The sequence below is a fragment of the Apis laboriosa genome, unplaced genomic scaffold (assembly GCF_014066325.1).
Source record: "Apis laboriosa isolate Shangri-la unplaced genomic scaffold, ASM1406632v1 scaffold85_cov150, whole genome shotgun sequence".
Classification (NCBI taxonomy): domain Eukaryota; kingdom Metazoa; phylum Arthropoda; class Insecta; order Hymenoptera; family Apidae; genus Apis; species Apis laboriosa.
In genome coordinates, this window is record NW_025224636.1 from 54,916 (window position 1) to 70,571 (window position 15,656).

A 15,656-nucleotide genomic window follows, 5' to 3' on the forward strand; every position below is an offset into this window, starting at 1 on the left:
CGCAGCGCCACCGTGGCTCCATTTGCATTATTTAAGTTGGTACTTCAACTGTGTTGTGTCGATAAGTTAGAAATCGAGCGTAAAAGAGGAACCAACGATGATAAGATGCTCCTACTATACTCAAAATCGTGACCGAATATGACCGCGTATTCCACCTTTTAGGTTATGTCTTTCAAAAGCGTGATACAAAATTTATCCACCGACCGATATTCATCGCCGCGTTTCCCTTGCAATGCACGATCGACGAAAATCGCGACGCCGATCAAACTTTAGGTTTAGTCAATATTTACAAGAAATTGGAGCGAGCTTCTAAAATGAAAAAGAGAGGAGGGGGTTGAGAAATTGTACAGGAGAGATCCGGTAGGCCTGAAGAGGGCGCTAGCGTGAGGAAAAGGAGAAATTTTCGTCGAACCAGAATTCGACAGTGCTGCCCACGCACGGTTATGCGGCGTAAGAGGAGCAAAAGAGGACAGTTACGGGTAACGAGGAAGCAAGAGGGCGGTGAAACGAGCGTCCACCATGATGGGCGAGGAAAAGGAGGGGGTTCTGATCATAGAGGGGTATGAAAGAGAAGGGGAAGCAAGAGGAACAGATACCGGGGATACGGAGGCACCGTGTCTCTTGCCTCTGCGGCAAATCTGCAGGTTTCGTGTGGCGTGTGCGTGACACCTTATCGCGGTTATTTCGCGTATGGTCGGAAGGAAAAGAAGTGTTCTCCCTCTGAATCTTTTTCGTGGCGAAAATCGGAACGCGTATTCGTGCATCTTTCCCTTGTTCGTGTGCCCCTGTGTACGTGTATGTGTGTATATGTGGGATCATACTTGCCACCTCGTCTCTCGTGTGCCGTAGCGAGAACTTGGGGAATGAAGATCCTCAATGGAGCGGCGTGGTCGCTAGCTCTTCTCTCTCATCACCCGTTTCGAGATTCGAGGCTAGCCAAGAAGGAATAACGATAGTGGACTGTTGGGATGGTGGCTCGTTCTTATCCGCAAAAGGTCTTACACGACCGGATTGATTGATCGGCCGAGAGGATAATAGAAAAGAGCTCGTCGATGCCAGTCGACGACCCCGCGTACCAGGTGGGGGGTGTCCTCCCGTGAGAACGGGCGAATACACGTTCACGCGCCTCGAGACTACGCGTGGAGAGGAAGCTGACAAGTGCACCGTGTCGTCTGTCGCTCCGTTTCTCGCTTTTCTGCGGGCTTCGCCTATTCGAAAACCCAACACACGCGTCAATCCTGCAAATGTGATCCGTATACGTGATCTATTTTATAACAGTGTTTCCAACCGTGCTTATGTTTTTCCTCGATTTCCATCCATCGGTGAAAGAAACCTGTTCGAAACGATTGTTCTTTCGTGGAAGTATAAACAAAAGGACGAGATTTCCTGGAGGAGTGTGGAAGGAGGAGGAGCAAAGAGGAAGGAAGAGAGATACGGAAAGGGGGAAAGTGGGAAGACGGAATGAAGTAGGGATACAACGGTGTACAGTGTGCTCTCTCGCGTTTAATTTTTCAACGAGCCAGTGAACGGCGCCACGATTGGTCAGGCCAGGTCGCGAGGAACGTACGGATTTTTCGTCGCGTCCGCAGATTCTCATGCAAGTACGTGGTATAAGCGAATTTGCCGCGGTCGATGCACTCGAAAGCTCGCTCGGGGGAGTCGAGTGACACGTACATGACACCGTGAGGACCCGTGGCACAGTCGATTCGAGTAATCGAGCGTCGAATCGAGCGTCGAACCACACAGCCTGTGGCCACCCCTGCTTCCTAACGAACCTCTATCAACCTAACCACGACTCTTTTAACCCAGTACGATATTTTTCGTTTCATAAATTTTTTTCTCTATTACACATATAAGATTATTATTCTGTTTTAAAGTATCGAGTAAGATATAAATTCTATATAAATTCAATTGATGATTTTTTATCGTCGATGATTAATTGTCAAATGCAATTCAACGTTTTTTGTTGTTAATCGTATTTTTCGATTCGAAAACTTTCGTCTCGTCTCATCGAAATTTCCATTGATATTGAGAGTTATTGGCCGACTCCTGAGCGACTTTCCGACTAATTTATGATCGATATAAATTTTGCGGCGCATTACGCGTGCATGCCATTAGCGCACGTCAGCAATTAATATGTCTCTCTTAGCAGTGTGTGTGGCTTGGAGTACACGTCCGTGGAATTTCTGTTTTTCACAAACTGCTTCAAAATTCCTTGCCCACCTCGCGAAAAATTCTCGTGTTTATAATATCTGTATAATAAATTTCTCTTTCTACGCGGGAAAAAAGAAATTGAAATTTCGATATTGCGATTAGAGGGACGAGAAAATGTTTGATATCGACACGCTTCTTCTTTTTTTTATCATTATTATTTTCCAAATCGAAATATTCCATTGCAGAGAAGAAACGTGTAGAGACAATAAGAAGATGCGCATAATCGTTGCAGGATTTGTTTTCGTCGCATATTAATCCTGGGGCCGCTGTGCACACAGAGTTGTAATTGGAAAAGTGGGCCAGCGTGGAACGGTCGCCGCGGCTTAATCAGAATGAAATCTAAGAAGTCCCGAGCAACAATGGCTTTGTGATGCCCGAAGGAGGACCGTCGGCGAAATGAAAGCCCCTGAGAAACAATGGAAGCGTCCACGCAGGCATGACGGCCCCATTCAGATTCGCAGACGGCATGCTTAGTGGCGGCCAAAGGAGACGCTCAAGTAAGAATAAGCCGAGCATCGTTAGAGAAAGAGAGAAAGAGAGAGAGTGAAAGAGAGACTTCCGCTTTCCCTTGGATCGAATATCATGATATACCATGCGCCTCGCTGTCTGCCTGTATTATTTTTGTTGGATCATCCACGTTTCCCTTCTGTTTCTTTATCCTTTTATTTTTCGCATTATTTATGCGTCTCTCTCTCTCTCTCTCTCTCTCTCTCTCTCTCTCTCTCTCTTTCAACTTTATGCATAAGCTATAGAAAAATAGATCTGCAAAAACAGTGGCGTACAGAATATTTAATAAAGTGTAGTATTTGTGAATTTTTTTCTAGGGTTTTTTTTTTTAAGGGTTATTTGTACAAATTCGTGTGAAAATTTCAATAGATAGACTTTTAATAAGTGAAATTAATTAAGAATAATATTATGGTATGGTGTATATTCTAAATATATGTGATAATATTTAACGAAAGGAAATGACTCATTTTTATGAGAATTGAAGTCATTTGTCTAGTTTGTTTTAAATGGGAGTTGTAACTCGAGAAAGCCTGGGAAACTACTACGATATTAGCAAAAAAGATAATGCAAAAAAATGAAGGACAGACTTTCTTTAAATAATTTTCGAGGAATTTTTAAAATAATACCTAAAATAACATTTGCGAGATACACACGATTGAATCATTTGAATTTAAACAAATATAAATTATAAATAAATAAATCATAGATAATCGCTTTGTTGACCAAAAAACATTATTATTACCTTCCGATGAACGAGAAAAACCATTTAGATAACATCGTAAGATCAAGTATCTCGAAACAATCTTCAATTAAAATTCCCATTGTTATCTAACTAATGACCCAACGTGACGCGATATCAATTCAGCGTTAAGAACACGCTCCTGGTATCGACATTTCCACTAAGTCCAGAAATATTATTCTTGCCCGTGACGAGTGTCCTACGCAGTAGGACTTCTCCCCGCGGTTTGTTTCGAGAACAATATTGCTCCTATATTCCCCGACGTAACGGGAAGTTGGGGATTTGTTGGGGACAAATTCGATGCGACACGATGCATTTCGATTTTATGCTCGAGTCCATTCCGACACGAGCAACACACGCGCAATAACACGTGTAATAAAAGACAAAAGTGTTGTGGGGATTCCGCGAGATGATTCATCGATATCGTTCGTACAGGTCGCCCCCCTTTAATATGATTCGTTTTCGCGCTCGGCAACTTGGCTCCAGAGGGAGGGGGGAAGGGGGGCATCGAACGAAAGCAGAAACGTTTAAAATACCTGCTGTGAACACTTACGGGGAAATTTCCATTTCAATTGCGACCGCATTAATATTCATAATCGTGTAAATAAATTATATCGGTTGTGTTGCCGATGTAAACGATTAAGTATTTATTAGGTGTGGTACATTTCACGGTGTATGTGCTCCCTGGCCGTTGATTATCTCGCTTTCAACCACCTCGAAAATTAAGTGTTATCAACCTGTGTTAATATCTTGCGTTAATCTATCGTGAAGTGTGGAGTTTTTTTTTTTTTAGGAAAGATTATGCCGTGGGTGTAATATAAGTTTTTAAAATATTATTATAATATTGTTTTACTTTACTTGTTTACTTTTTTGGTTTGTTAAATAACATTGAATATTTTCGTTGAATATCTCGTTTCTTTTGTTTTTTTATTTTTTTTTTTTTTTTTTTTAGGGACAGAATTTATAGTATAGAACCTTTCTCATTAATTGGTCAAATTGATCCTCTCAATGATATATTCTCACAAATTTAAATGGGATAAAATTATAAAATTGATTGATTACGAAACAATAATGGAAGACTTCGATCAAGGTTTGACCATTCTTTAAAACAATTTAAAATAAGTTTAAAGTAATTTCAATCGGATATATTTTATTCATCAGATATTTTAATTTTGATCATATTTTGAAAAATTTAATTATGCAAATTTTGATAAAAAAAAAAATTTTGATAAAGACAGGACAAAATGTGAGTATTGTTCGAACAATAGTAGTAGAATAATGCATTAAGAAATGGCCTCTTAACGAGCGTAAACTATGGCGGAGAGTGTGTTAATCCGGAAATTATTACGCGTAATTTTATATACTCGTTACACACGTGATATTGTACCAGTTTATTACCACTTTGAAACGCAGAAAAATGATATTAGAAAGAAAGAATCTACTTTAAGAATAAATAATATTGTTTTATTTAATAACATAAACGAATGTATGTTTTTATTTTAAAATTCTAAATTTTATTATATACATCGAGTATATAAGATGAAAGATTCGTATGTAAATCGTATCTACGGTTTTTGGAATATTTTATAGAGGAATACTGAAGGATGCACGTTACATAAAATGTTTGACTCATCTATATTGCGTATTCTTTTAATATATCTACGAATATAAATAACGACATAAGAGATAAAATTTTTCAAATGCAATATACAAATATTTGAACGTAGAAATATATAAAATATAAAAATCTATGTGTAGAATCTTTCTATTTTCTTAGGCAATAAATATTCCTTTTCGTTTAAAATAAAAAAAAAGAAAAAGATACATCGGACACGCTAGTAAAATTATCCTAGTTTCTTTTGAGAGGTCACCCTGTTTACGCGCGCTTTTCAAATCGTATCACGTGGCGTTCGATCTCAATCTCTTTTTCTTCCCTCGCAATCGATAGATTCTTCTTTTTTCTCTTTTTTTCTTTTCTTTTCAATTTTCTTTTTAACCATGTTTCCTTCCTTTTATCTTTCCTTTTTTCCCCTCCCGTTTAGTTTACACGGGGAAAAGAGACGAATTGTATTCGTTAATTAGCCTTCTTATTCTCATGTGAACGTGAGAAAAACAGGGGATGAATAGAAATATCGGGGCGTTTCTTTTTTTCCTCTCTCTCTCTCTCCTCTCTTTTTTCTTCTTTTCTCTTCTTTCCTCCCGGTTTCCTGAAAAGTTCCGTTCGGTCTGTTTCGCGTTAGAGTCAACAGGTTCGAAGTTGTTTTTTAAGTGTGGCGGAGAAAATGTTTCGGGAGAATAATGCAGAATAATAGGAACATACTGTAACAGGAAGCAAGATCCCAGTCTTGTTTTCGTATCTTTCACATATACGCTCCAAGGGTTGACCTATTTCAATTTATGCGAGAACTTGGTGTTTTCGGCAAAAGTGAACTTACTTGCGAAAGATCGACTATGGTTAAAGAGGAAGTTCTCGAAATCTCGTTTGTTTACCTGCTTCCTATATAATTTATGACTTTCGATCATTTGAATCGTACAATTGAATATTACTAATTTTATTAATTGAATTAGTAATTTCTAAAACACACAGTGATGACGAACAAAGTATTACAAGTAAATCTTTCAAATCGACGCGATCAATAAAAATTTATTTCCTTTTTTAAAAAAAAAGAAGCTTGCAAACGTTTAATAACAATTAATAAGATTATATAAAATATAAATATTTATACAATTAAAATTTCGTAATTTTGTTCATTTGTTAACATTATCAGTAAATTATTATGCCAGAGAATTAATTATCACATTGTTGTTATACAATAAATGAAGTAAAATCATTTAAATAATCGATACTCGCCTTAATATCATCGCCATTTAACTTGAATTTTTTCCTCAATCTTTTCCCCCATTAGTTTAAGGACGACAGTGACGTGTAGATAACAGAAAAGTTTATGATTTTGCTCTTGTTAGGAATACGATAGGGGAATTATGTATTTTGAGGGAAGCTTCGCTCGCACATATATACGTATACATATTTCCAACTTCCTCGTTAATATTCTGACGCTCCCCTAGACCTTTAACCCCCATGTATCCACTTCTTCGACGACTTCGATAGAATCTGTAATATATTCGAAGACTGCCGCTTATACGGTGACCTTTAGAAAATCACCTGAACATATGTCGAAGTGGAGGCAGCGAGAGAAATAATAAATTCGATCCTATCGCTCAAATACGCGGCGATATTATTACACAACAATGTATCATGCGGATTACATCGGTAAATCGATCGCCAATTGAGAAATTTTCGAAGAGTATCGCAGTGGATGACAATTAAAAATAGGTCACCCGGTACATACCCGAAGAAAAGTTCGAATCGTGAAAGATAACGAAATTCGCGGTGTGTTACTTTCGATTCCTGATACCGTCAGCTGACGTATGACTCTCACAGCAATAAATATTGATCTTACGATAACATTGCAATAAAAAATACATTATGGTTAACCAACAACGAATTAAAAATATTCGACAACTATTAGAATAATTGTACAAAAGCATCATTATAATTTAGAGATATTGTAACAATTCGAAAAAGTAAGTACCCCATCCTTAGAGACTCCGATAATAAATTCTAGAAACACGTGGAACACGCATTATTTGAACCGATGTTACATATTATTTTACGCGTTTCAGGTTTCTAATCGACGGAGGGAGGGATCCAGAGGGACGACTAGCAGTAGCGGAAAGAGAAACGGATAGTGGCATGATAGGGACAAGGCACCACCCTCTGCGAGGGCGCATCCTGCTGGCCCTCTTTTTTCTACTCGGCACGCTTGCCTTGCTCTCGAAAGCGGCTGCATTCCCAGACTGGACCGATTGTCCAGCTGTGTGCCGTTGCAAGTGGACGTCCGGGAAGAAATCCGCCTTATGCCCTGACGCCGGCCTAACCTCGCTCCCGGCCTCGCTGGACCCTGACATGCAGGTGCTTGACCTGTCCGGGAACAAGATTCCCGGGTTACAGTCGGAAATCTTCAAGCGTTCCGGCCTGCTGAATCTGCAGAGGGTCTTCTTGAGGAACGCAGGCATTTATAAGATCCACCCTGACTCGTTCAGGGACATGAGGATATTGGTGGAGATCGACCTGTCCGACAATCACGTGGAGATGCTCGAGCCAGACACATTTCTGGGCAACGAAAGACTGAGGATCTTAATTTTGAGCGGGAACCCATTGACGCGGTTGAGAAGCCACCAGTTCCCCCTACTCCAACACTTAAGAAATTTGGAGTTGCAGAGGTGTTCCCTGTCCGAGATCCACGGGGAAGCGTTCGTATATCTGACCGGTTTGGAGTCGTTGAGGTTAGACCAGAACGTTCTCGAGTACCTGGATGTGTCGGTGATATCGAATCTGCCACGATTGAAAACTCTGACGTTAGACGGGAACCGGTGGAGCTGCGACTGCAGGCTCAGAGACTTTCGAACTTGGCTGATCCCCAACGGACCCAGCAAGTTGTATTCCGTGCCTCAAGCGTGTTCGTCGCCGATGAGACTAGAAGGTCGTAAGTGGGAGGACGTGAAACCTGTCGAGTTCGCCTGCGAGCCAGAGGTGTTCGTTCTGGCGAGCAGCATTCAGGAGGAGACGAACGGGAACCTGAGCCTGGCCTGTTTGGCCACCGGTGATCCAGAGCCCGAGGTTTGGTGGCAATTGAACGGAGGACCGGTGAACGCCTCCAAGTTGACCGAGCAAATTTACTCGGGAACCTACGTGGCTTACGCGACGTCGGACGTGGATGCGGCGGCTTCGTACAACGAACGATCGTCACCGTCGTCGGGTAGACTCGTCGACAGGTGGAACAACCTGACCGTCTACAACGCGAGTGACGGCGATGCCGGGGAGTACTCTTGTTTCGCGAAAAACATCGCCGGCCTGGCCAGGGATACGGTCAGCGTGGCGATCCCGCGCGTGTACACGGCGCCCACCCTCTCCCAGAGCGACAACTGGTTGCTCTGGGTGAGCCTGGCAGGCGGTGGCGCGGCCGCGTTGTGCGCTTCCATTTCCGCGGTTCTCCTAGCCCTGTGCGTGTGCGGCGGTACCCGACGGCAGAGTGCTCGTGAAAAGGTGAAGCTCCAGAGCAGCACCAGTTTCGGTGACCAGGAGAAGAAGCTTCTCGACCTGTCCGTCACCACCACCACCACCCCTGGGAACAGCAACGATCGGGGTAGTGGGCACGGGAGTATAGTGGAAGCGTGCAGCACGGGTGATCTCGAACTGGCCGAAAGGGGATCCATTTGCGACCCTATGAGCGCCGCCACCGTCACCGTGGAGAGACTGCATCCAGAGATGAGCGGCGGCCCCGTGAACGCCATGAGAACCGTGCCGTGCGTGTTCCCGCCACCGCCGCCAGAGTTCACCAGCGGCGTTCTACCGCCCGGTATATTCGGGAACATATTCATCTCCGTGGCGGTGCCGCAAGATGCCTCTGATCGTTGCTATCCTGACCTTTTGGACATTCCAGTTCACGCCACTGGCGGCGTGGTGAACAAAACGGCCCTCCCCCCGGCAACCAGCGTTTCCAGTTTCGCCACGCTGCCGCGACGAGCGCTGCGCTCCAGCGACCTCTGCTCGCCTTACGACAATATGGGGCCCCGCGTCACGGCCAACGGCAGCTCCGCGTTCTCGCTCACGGACGTCGACCTGAGATTATCACCGCCCCCGCCACCGCGAATCATTCAACCGCCTCACGAGTTCGTGTCCCTGTAAGGGATTTCTGGCCGGAATGGAAATAGTCGGTATACTTGTTCAAAAGCTCGTCCGTCGCTTCTTCCCCCCCTCCCCACCTCCTTAAACGTACACAACAACCGTCGTACTCGGTCGCGTGTGTCCTCTTCTCTCCTCCCCCCTCCCTCGATCTCGTTCGTTGTGTTCGTCGTTGATAGTACTTCGCACTGTATTCGCATTTTATACAGTGAGCCGTGTGCCTACCAGGTGAAAAGAAACACTGGCGAGTGATGTTGTTTCACGATATACAGGAATTGTATAATCCGGAAAGGTAAAAAAGGTGTTTGCAATTTTTTACTGGTTGGCTTGTTCATAGAGCTCGTAGTTTGATTTTTATCGCCTGTGATATTCATCATGTTATTTTACATTCCTTTTTCTTCTTCTTCTTCTTCTTCTTCTTCTATTCATTTTTTTTTTCTTTTCGAGGTAATTTCTCGATTCAAGAAGAATGTTTATGATAGAATAAACATGGAAGACCAATAATCCCGTTGCCAAATGTAAGTTAAGGTAAAAAATAGGAGGAACACTTTTGTATATCTTGTACTTATATACCGTGAGAGTGCTGTAATATATACTATATGTACTTAACAATTGTTAATCGTCACTTGGTAAGCGAATGGCTCACGTTTTTAAATCATCCGAAATCAAATCCTCGAGCGTACATTGATTAAGGTTGTATACATACAGGGACCTAGAAAGTTTGTATCTCATTGATATATTTAAAAAGACGTCCGGAGGTTATCGAAAATAGTATACAGTTATGTCTGTCCAACAACTTATTCGATTACATAAGACGTCGAGTCTCGAAACTGCACGTTTCTTTTTTTTTCTTTCTTTCTTTCTTTCTTTCTTTTAAGAGAAGTTGCCGACACTAGCGCCAAAGATCGACGTCCGCTATTTGGAATTATCGACGAAACGAATCTTTTTCATGAATCGAAACAATTTTGTAGATAGCTCAGAACAGATTAATTCGTTTGCTCAAATATCAGAAACGAAAAGTGTCAGAAAGTTGAAGCAATTTCTGACGTTAGAATTCATAAGATTTGTGACTTTTTATAACAAACGTAACACATGTACAGTCGATCCAATATTTTTTGATGTTGATGTCGTTTTAGAAGCTCGCTGTGCAATAATTTTAAGAATGTCATTCAGCAGTATATTCATATATTAATGGTTTCAGTTGAATGAGCAGCAATTATAGCCTAGTTCCAATAGAGTATTGCGGTTATTTACTTTTCATTTAGTTCTTTAATTAATCTTCGTTAATTGATTTCCTATTCTGAAAATGTTTAATTTATACGTAAATTAGTTTTCTTTGTGTATGGCGTTAATATATGTCACATTTAACTAACGTCTTCCCTTATTATTCCAATATTTTAAATATTTTTTGCCTTTATTTTAAATATAAAAATAAGATTTTCTCGTTATAATTTTAAAGTTATGAAATATTTGCTATAAAAAAATACTTCATTGAAGAAATGATAAAATTCTCTTAATATATTCCCTACTTTTTCAATCTTCTTCTAATTTTACTTTTTATCTTTCTGTTTTTCTTAATTTTAATTTCTATTATTTGCTCATGAAACGCAATCTTCTTTCAGTTTCTAAACAAACCTTCGCATAATATATTATTCACCATTTAGTTATTCTTTAGATTTTTCAACACTCTTAATTTATAATTTCCAAAATTTTATCTCAAAATTCAAACCCAATTCCTCATCCAATTTTCATATCCACTGAATCATTGTTTTAAATAGAGATCCTATCTACGAATCTAATCTTTACTTTAAACTTTACAATGTGTGAATCACACAGTTTTCTTACCTAATTTCTAAATTTTATTCAAACTTCTTTTTAAATACTTTTTAATTCCAATCTTCAAAATTGTCTAACAAAAGTCATCTTCTCAATTTTCAAATTTCATAAAATCATCGTCAACGTTCCTCGTGACCATGATGATGCAAACAAGTGGACACGTGCAGTTTCTAAGACGAGCCCCCCCTCGTGTCTGTATGTTCGCTTGTCTAACTGGCTTGCATGCTTGGTCGGCGTACAATGGCTGCTCGTACAATGACGAGTGCGTGTGTGATCGTTTTAGGACATAAGTCTCTCCTAGTTGCCAATATCCACGGATTCTGGTGGTTTGTAAATAATGATTAATAAAAATCACAAATCGAAATGATAAAAATGGACGGAAAAAAAAAACACGAAAAGAAAGGGACGAAAATAGAAGAAGATAAGGAAGAACGAGGAGGGATATCCTCATGGCGGATGCAGAAGTAATGTTATCTCCCCTAATCATTCTCGAGGTGTATCACTAGTTTGTTACGTACTCTACGTGTGCATGGTTGGTGGTACCGATATGGCGAGATCGTGAGAAATCGGTCAACCGTTAAATCTCACGTCTTTCGAGCAATTTCGAAATATACAAGGGAAGATTAAAAGTTGGAATCTCTCAGGGCTGTGCGACATTTTATTTATGTTTCTTTTTTTTTTTTAGAAAAAAAATTTTATTGTTATATATACGTATAATTTTCATTTATAAAATTTGATATGATACATAATTTGAAAGATATACTATTTATTTCATTTAAAGACATCATATACAATAATTGGATCGTAAGTGGTTTTAATAATTTATGTTAGAATATGTTTAATCGTTAAAAAGTATAAAATATATAACACGATAAGATATTACTTTTTTAATTGCAATTCAAACTAATTTAAGTTTCAAATAAACAATTTTATTGGCAAATGTATATTTATCCTATTAAAAATATTTTAAAATCAAGTAATTTAACTCGAATCCTTGAATTATCGAATCACGATTTTATTAGGTATTAATTAAATTATCAAATGATAAATTTTCAAATTTTCAAATTTTTAAATTTATCATACTTTTTTAGATATCCGTACAGCCCTGGATATATGATCATACATCATTAAATATCATCATCATGTAATGTTTTTATTTGCGATTTCACCATTTCGATTCCGCCAACTGTACATATTTGTTATCGCAGTACACGTATTTAATAGCGTGGCCGACGCGTGCCGCGTCGCCGCCCATTATGAACACTTTGTCAATTAAATAAAACGATTGAATTTTACACATCATCGAATTATTGTTCTGACTTTTATTCCAGCGAACGATCGAAAATCCGATCGATTCGAGATCCGAAAGATCTTATAGGGGATGCTGGGGAGGAGGGGAGGGGATGAAGAAGATTATATAAGCAAAGGGACAGGGCGAGGATCAATGTTCAAATGGTGTGTAAATTCGCGAGGAGAAATAAAATTTGAAAACTTAGTCTGGTAATTGACGATGACTAATTGATTCTTGAGAAGTTGTGAATTCCTTTTTAAATTGTTAAGAAATTTTGAACTTTCTTTTTTTTTAACCTTGTGCCATTAAACTTTGGAAATGTTTCAAAATAAAGTAATTTTTATTTTGTTATTTTGTATTAAATATAAAAATTTATGGGATTGAGAAAAAATATTTTTTCAAGGTAAAAATTTTATCACGTTATTGTGGAGATATAATTTCAAGTAGTATTCAAATGACAATAGATCAAAATAGGAATATTTGAAATATTTTTTATTTCAAATTGTCGGAATTAAAAGTAAGTATTTTTTTTTTCTATATTTAAAATTTTACATTTTATACATTGGAATTAAAATATTTATTAAAAATGCTAAATTTAAGATATAAATGTATTTCTTTTAAAGATGTATAATTAGCTTGTTCACTAAATTGTGTGATTTATTTTAAAGAACATTTATTCAAAATTCTATTAATTTATGTAAATAGAATATTCATTTAGATTTTAATTATCTCTTAGAAATTCGTACAAATTATCAAACAATATTTATTCAGAATTCTAAATTCATTTTTAAAATGTTCTTTTTTTACTCTTTTAAAGTACATCTAGAAACATCTTGAATAATGAAAATACCTATTAACGCAAAGTCCAATCGTATCATAAGAATATTCAGGAGATTAAATGCAAATTGGCGAATCGACAAGGCTGATTATAATCATTCACCTGTATCCATACAAATTAGAACTTTGAACTTTGAATGTAAATAACATGTACATTGTTTATTAAATCGATCCATTCTGTTAATTATACGTAATATCTTGAATTGTATCAGTGAATACAATTCGATTCGAATAAAGATGGAGATAAACATTTACAAATACTTGCTCAAGGAATAATATTGCAGAGGATGAATCGTATTTATTCTAATTCTTGAATATACAAAGGATGTATTCCAAAAATTCAGAGACTTTTGTCAATTTCGAAAGATTTCGCAATTACTTTCTTTTGTATCTCGAAACGTTTATATGTTTCACGTGAGAAGTGAAAGAAGTCAATGATCGATCAGGCGAATAGAAACGATATTATAGACAGTGAATTTTTGAATTTGAATTAACAAATTTATGATTGCACTGAAAGTAATCTTGAATATACAAAGGATATATTCCAAAAATTCAGAGACTTTTGTCAATTTCGAAAGATTTCGCAATTTCTTTTGTATCTCGAATATATGTTTCACGTGAGAAGTGAAAGAAATCAATGATCAATCAGGCGAATAGAAACGATATTATAGACAGTGAATTTTTGAATTTGAATTAACAACTGCATGATTGTGCTGAAGGCAATCTTGAATATACAAAGGATGTATTCCAAAAATTCAGAGACTTTTGTCAATTTCGAAAGATTTCGCAATTATTTTCTTTTGTATCTCGAAACGTTTATATGTTTCACGTGAGAAGTGAAAGAAGTCAATGATCGATCAGGCGAATAGAAACGATATTATAGACAGTGAATTTTTGAATTTGAATTAACAATTGTATGATTGTGCTGAAGGAAATCTTGAATATATTCCAAAAATTCAGAAACTTTTGTCAATTTCGAAAGATTTCGCAATTTCTTTTGTATCTCGAATATATGTTTCACGTGAGAAGTGAAAGAAGTCAATGATCGATCAGGCGAATAGAAAGAATATTATAGACAATGAATTTTTGAATTTGAATTAACAACTATAATTGTGCTGAAGGCAATCTTGAATATACAAAGGATGTATTCCAAAAATTCAGAGACTTTTGTCAATTTCGAAAGATTTCGCAATTACTTTCTTTTGTATCTCGAAACGTTTATATGTTTCACGTGAGAAGTGAAAGAAGTCAATGATCGATCAGACGAATAGAAACGATATTATAGACAGTGAATTTTTGAATTTGAATTAACAATTATATGATTGTGCTGAAGGAAATCTTGAATATATTCCAAAAATTCAGAAACTTTTGTCAATTTCGAAAGATTTCGCAATTATTTTCTTTTGTATCTCGAAACGTTTATATGTTTCACGTGAGAAGTGAAAGAAGTCAATGATCGATCAGGCGAATAGAAACGATATTATAGACAATGAATTTTTGAATTTGAATTAACAACCATACGATTGTGCTGAAGGCAATTTTTAAATAAATTTATAAAAATTATCTTTGTAAATTGGAAAAAACACGAAAAATTTGCTTTAACACCTTAACTACGACTCGTCAATAGACGTAAATTTTATGAAACACAATTTTATGATTATATATAAAATTTTTTTTAAAATATTGGACAATTTTAGAACCATTATGAATACATAAAAAGTTAAAGGAATTTTTCATCGTGAATTTCGTTGTATTATATGAATTCTTACCTTGAAAATAAATAAATAATTTGTGACAAAAGTCACTGAGAACTCGTTGAACACGCATCTCGTATTGTTCAAATTTTTTAATATTTCTGTTATATGCATCGATTGTATTTAAACAGCGTTAAAAAAAAAAGGACAAAGAAAAAGGATAAAAGTACACGGATTTGATTTGATAAGATATTCGCAAGTTGATCACAAAAATTAAACGAACTTCATTACAATCAGAGGGGAGAAGCTTTTCCGTTTGAAACTTGGCCAACTTGGCTATCTTTCTATAATTTAATCGGTCGATTAACGCCGATACGAAATATCCTCTTTTTCCTTAATTTTATTTGATAATACGAAATACACGATTCGTTTATTGCGATGATCAAAAGAGGAATGTTCGTGTATTCCATTTTCAAATGAATAATTCAATAAACTACGAAAGGGAGGATATGAGTTTGTGACTGTTTGAAGAAAGAGAAAAATTTCTTCTTTTGAGGAGAAAAATTCTTCTGTTATAAAAAGAAAGGGGAAAAGAGAAGGGAAATTCTCGTATTTTACGATTAATCTTGGAACGTGAATCTTGACCATCAGTAAAAGAATGAATTCCTCTAACTTGCATTTATTATAATCATTTCTGGGAAAAATTGTGTTTCAAAAATATTTTATAATACTTAAATTTTTCTTTACATATAAAGGGAATGATTTTAATTTTAAATCTTTCGAAAGAAAAAG

The 15,656-nt window shown here is 37.4% G+C and overlaps 1 protein-coding gene across 1 annotated transcript; it reads left to right on the forward strand.

The window, feature by feature from the left end:
• Nucleotides 1–1,505: 1,505 nt before the first annotated feature.
• LOC122719586 (leucine-rich repeat-containing protein 24-like) lies at nucleotides 1,506–10,549 on the forward strand. Its single transcript, XM_043945534.1, has 3 exons — nucleotides 1,506–1,601; nucleotides 2,447–2,711; nucleotides 7,145–10,549. Exon 3 carries the CDS (start codon nucleotides 7,215–7,217, stop codon nucleotides 9,207–9,209), a length of 1,995 nt encoding a protein of 664 aa, XP_043801469.1. The 5' UTR covers nucleotides 1,506–1,601; nucleotides 2,447–2,711; nucleotides 7,145–7,214; the 3' UTR covers nucleotides 9,210–10,549.
• Nucleotides 10,550–15,656: the final 5,107 nt, after the last annotated feature.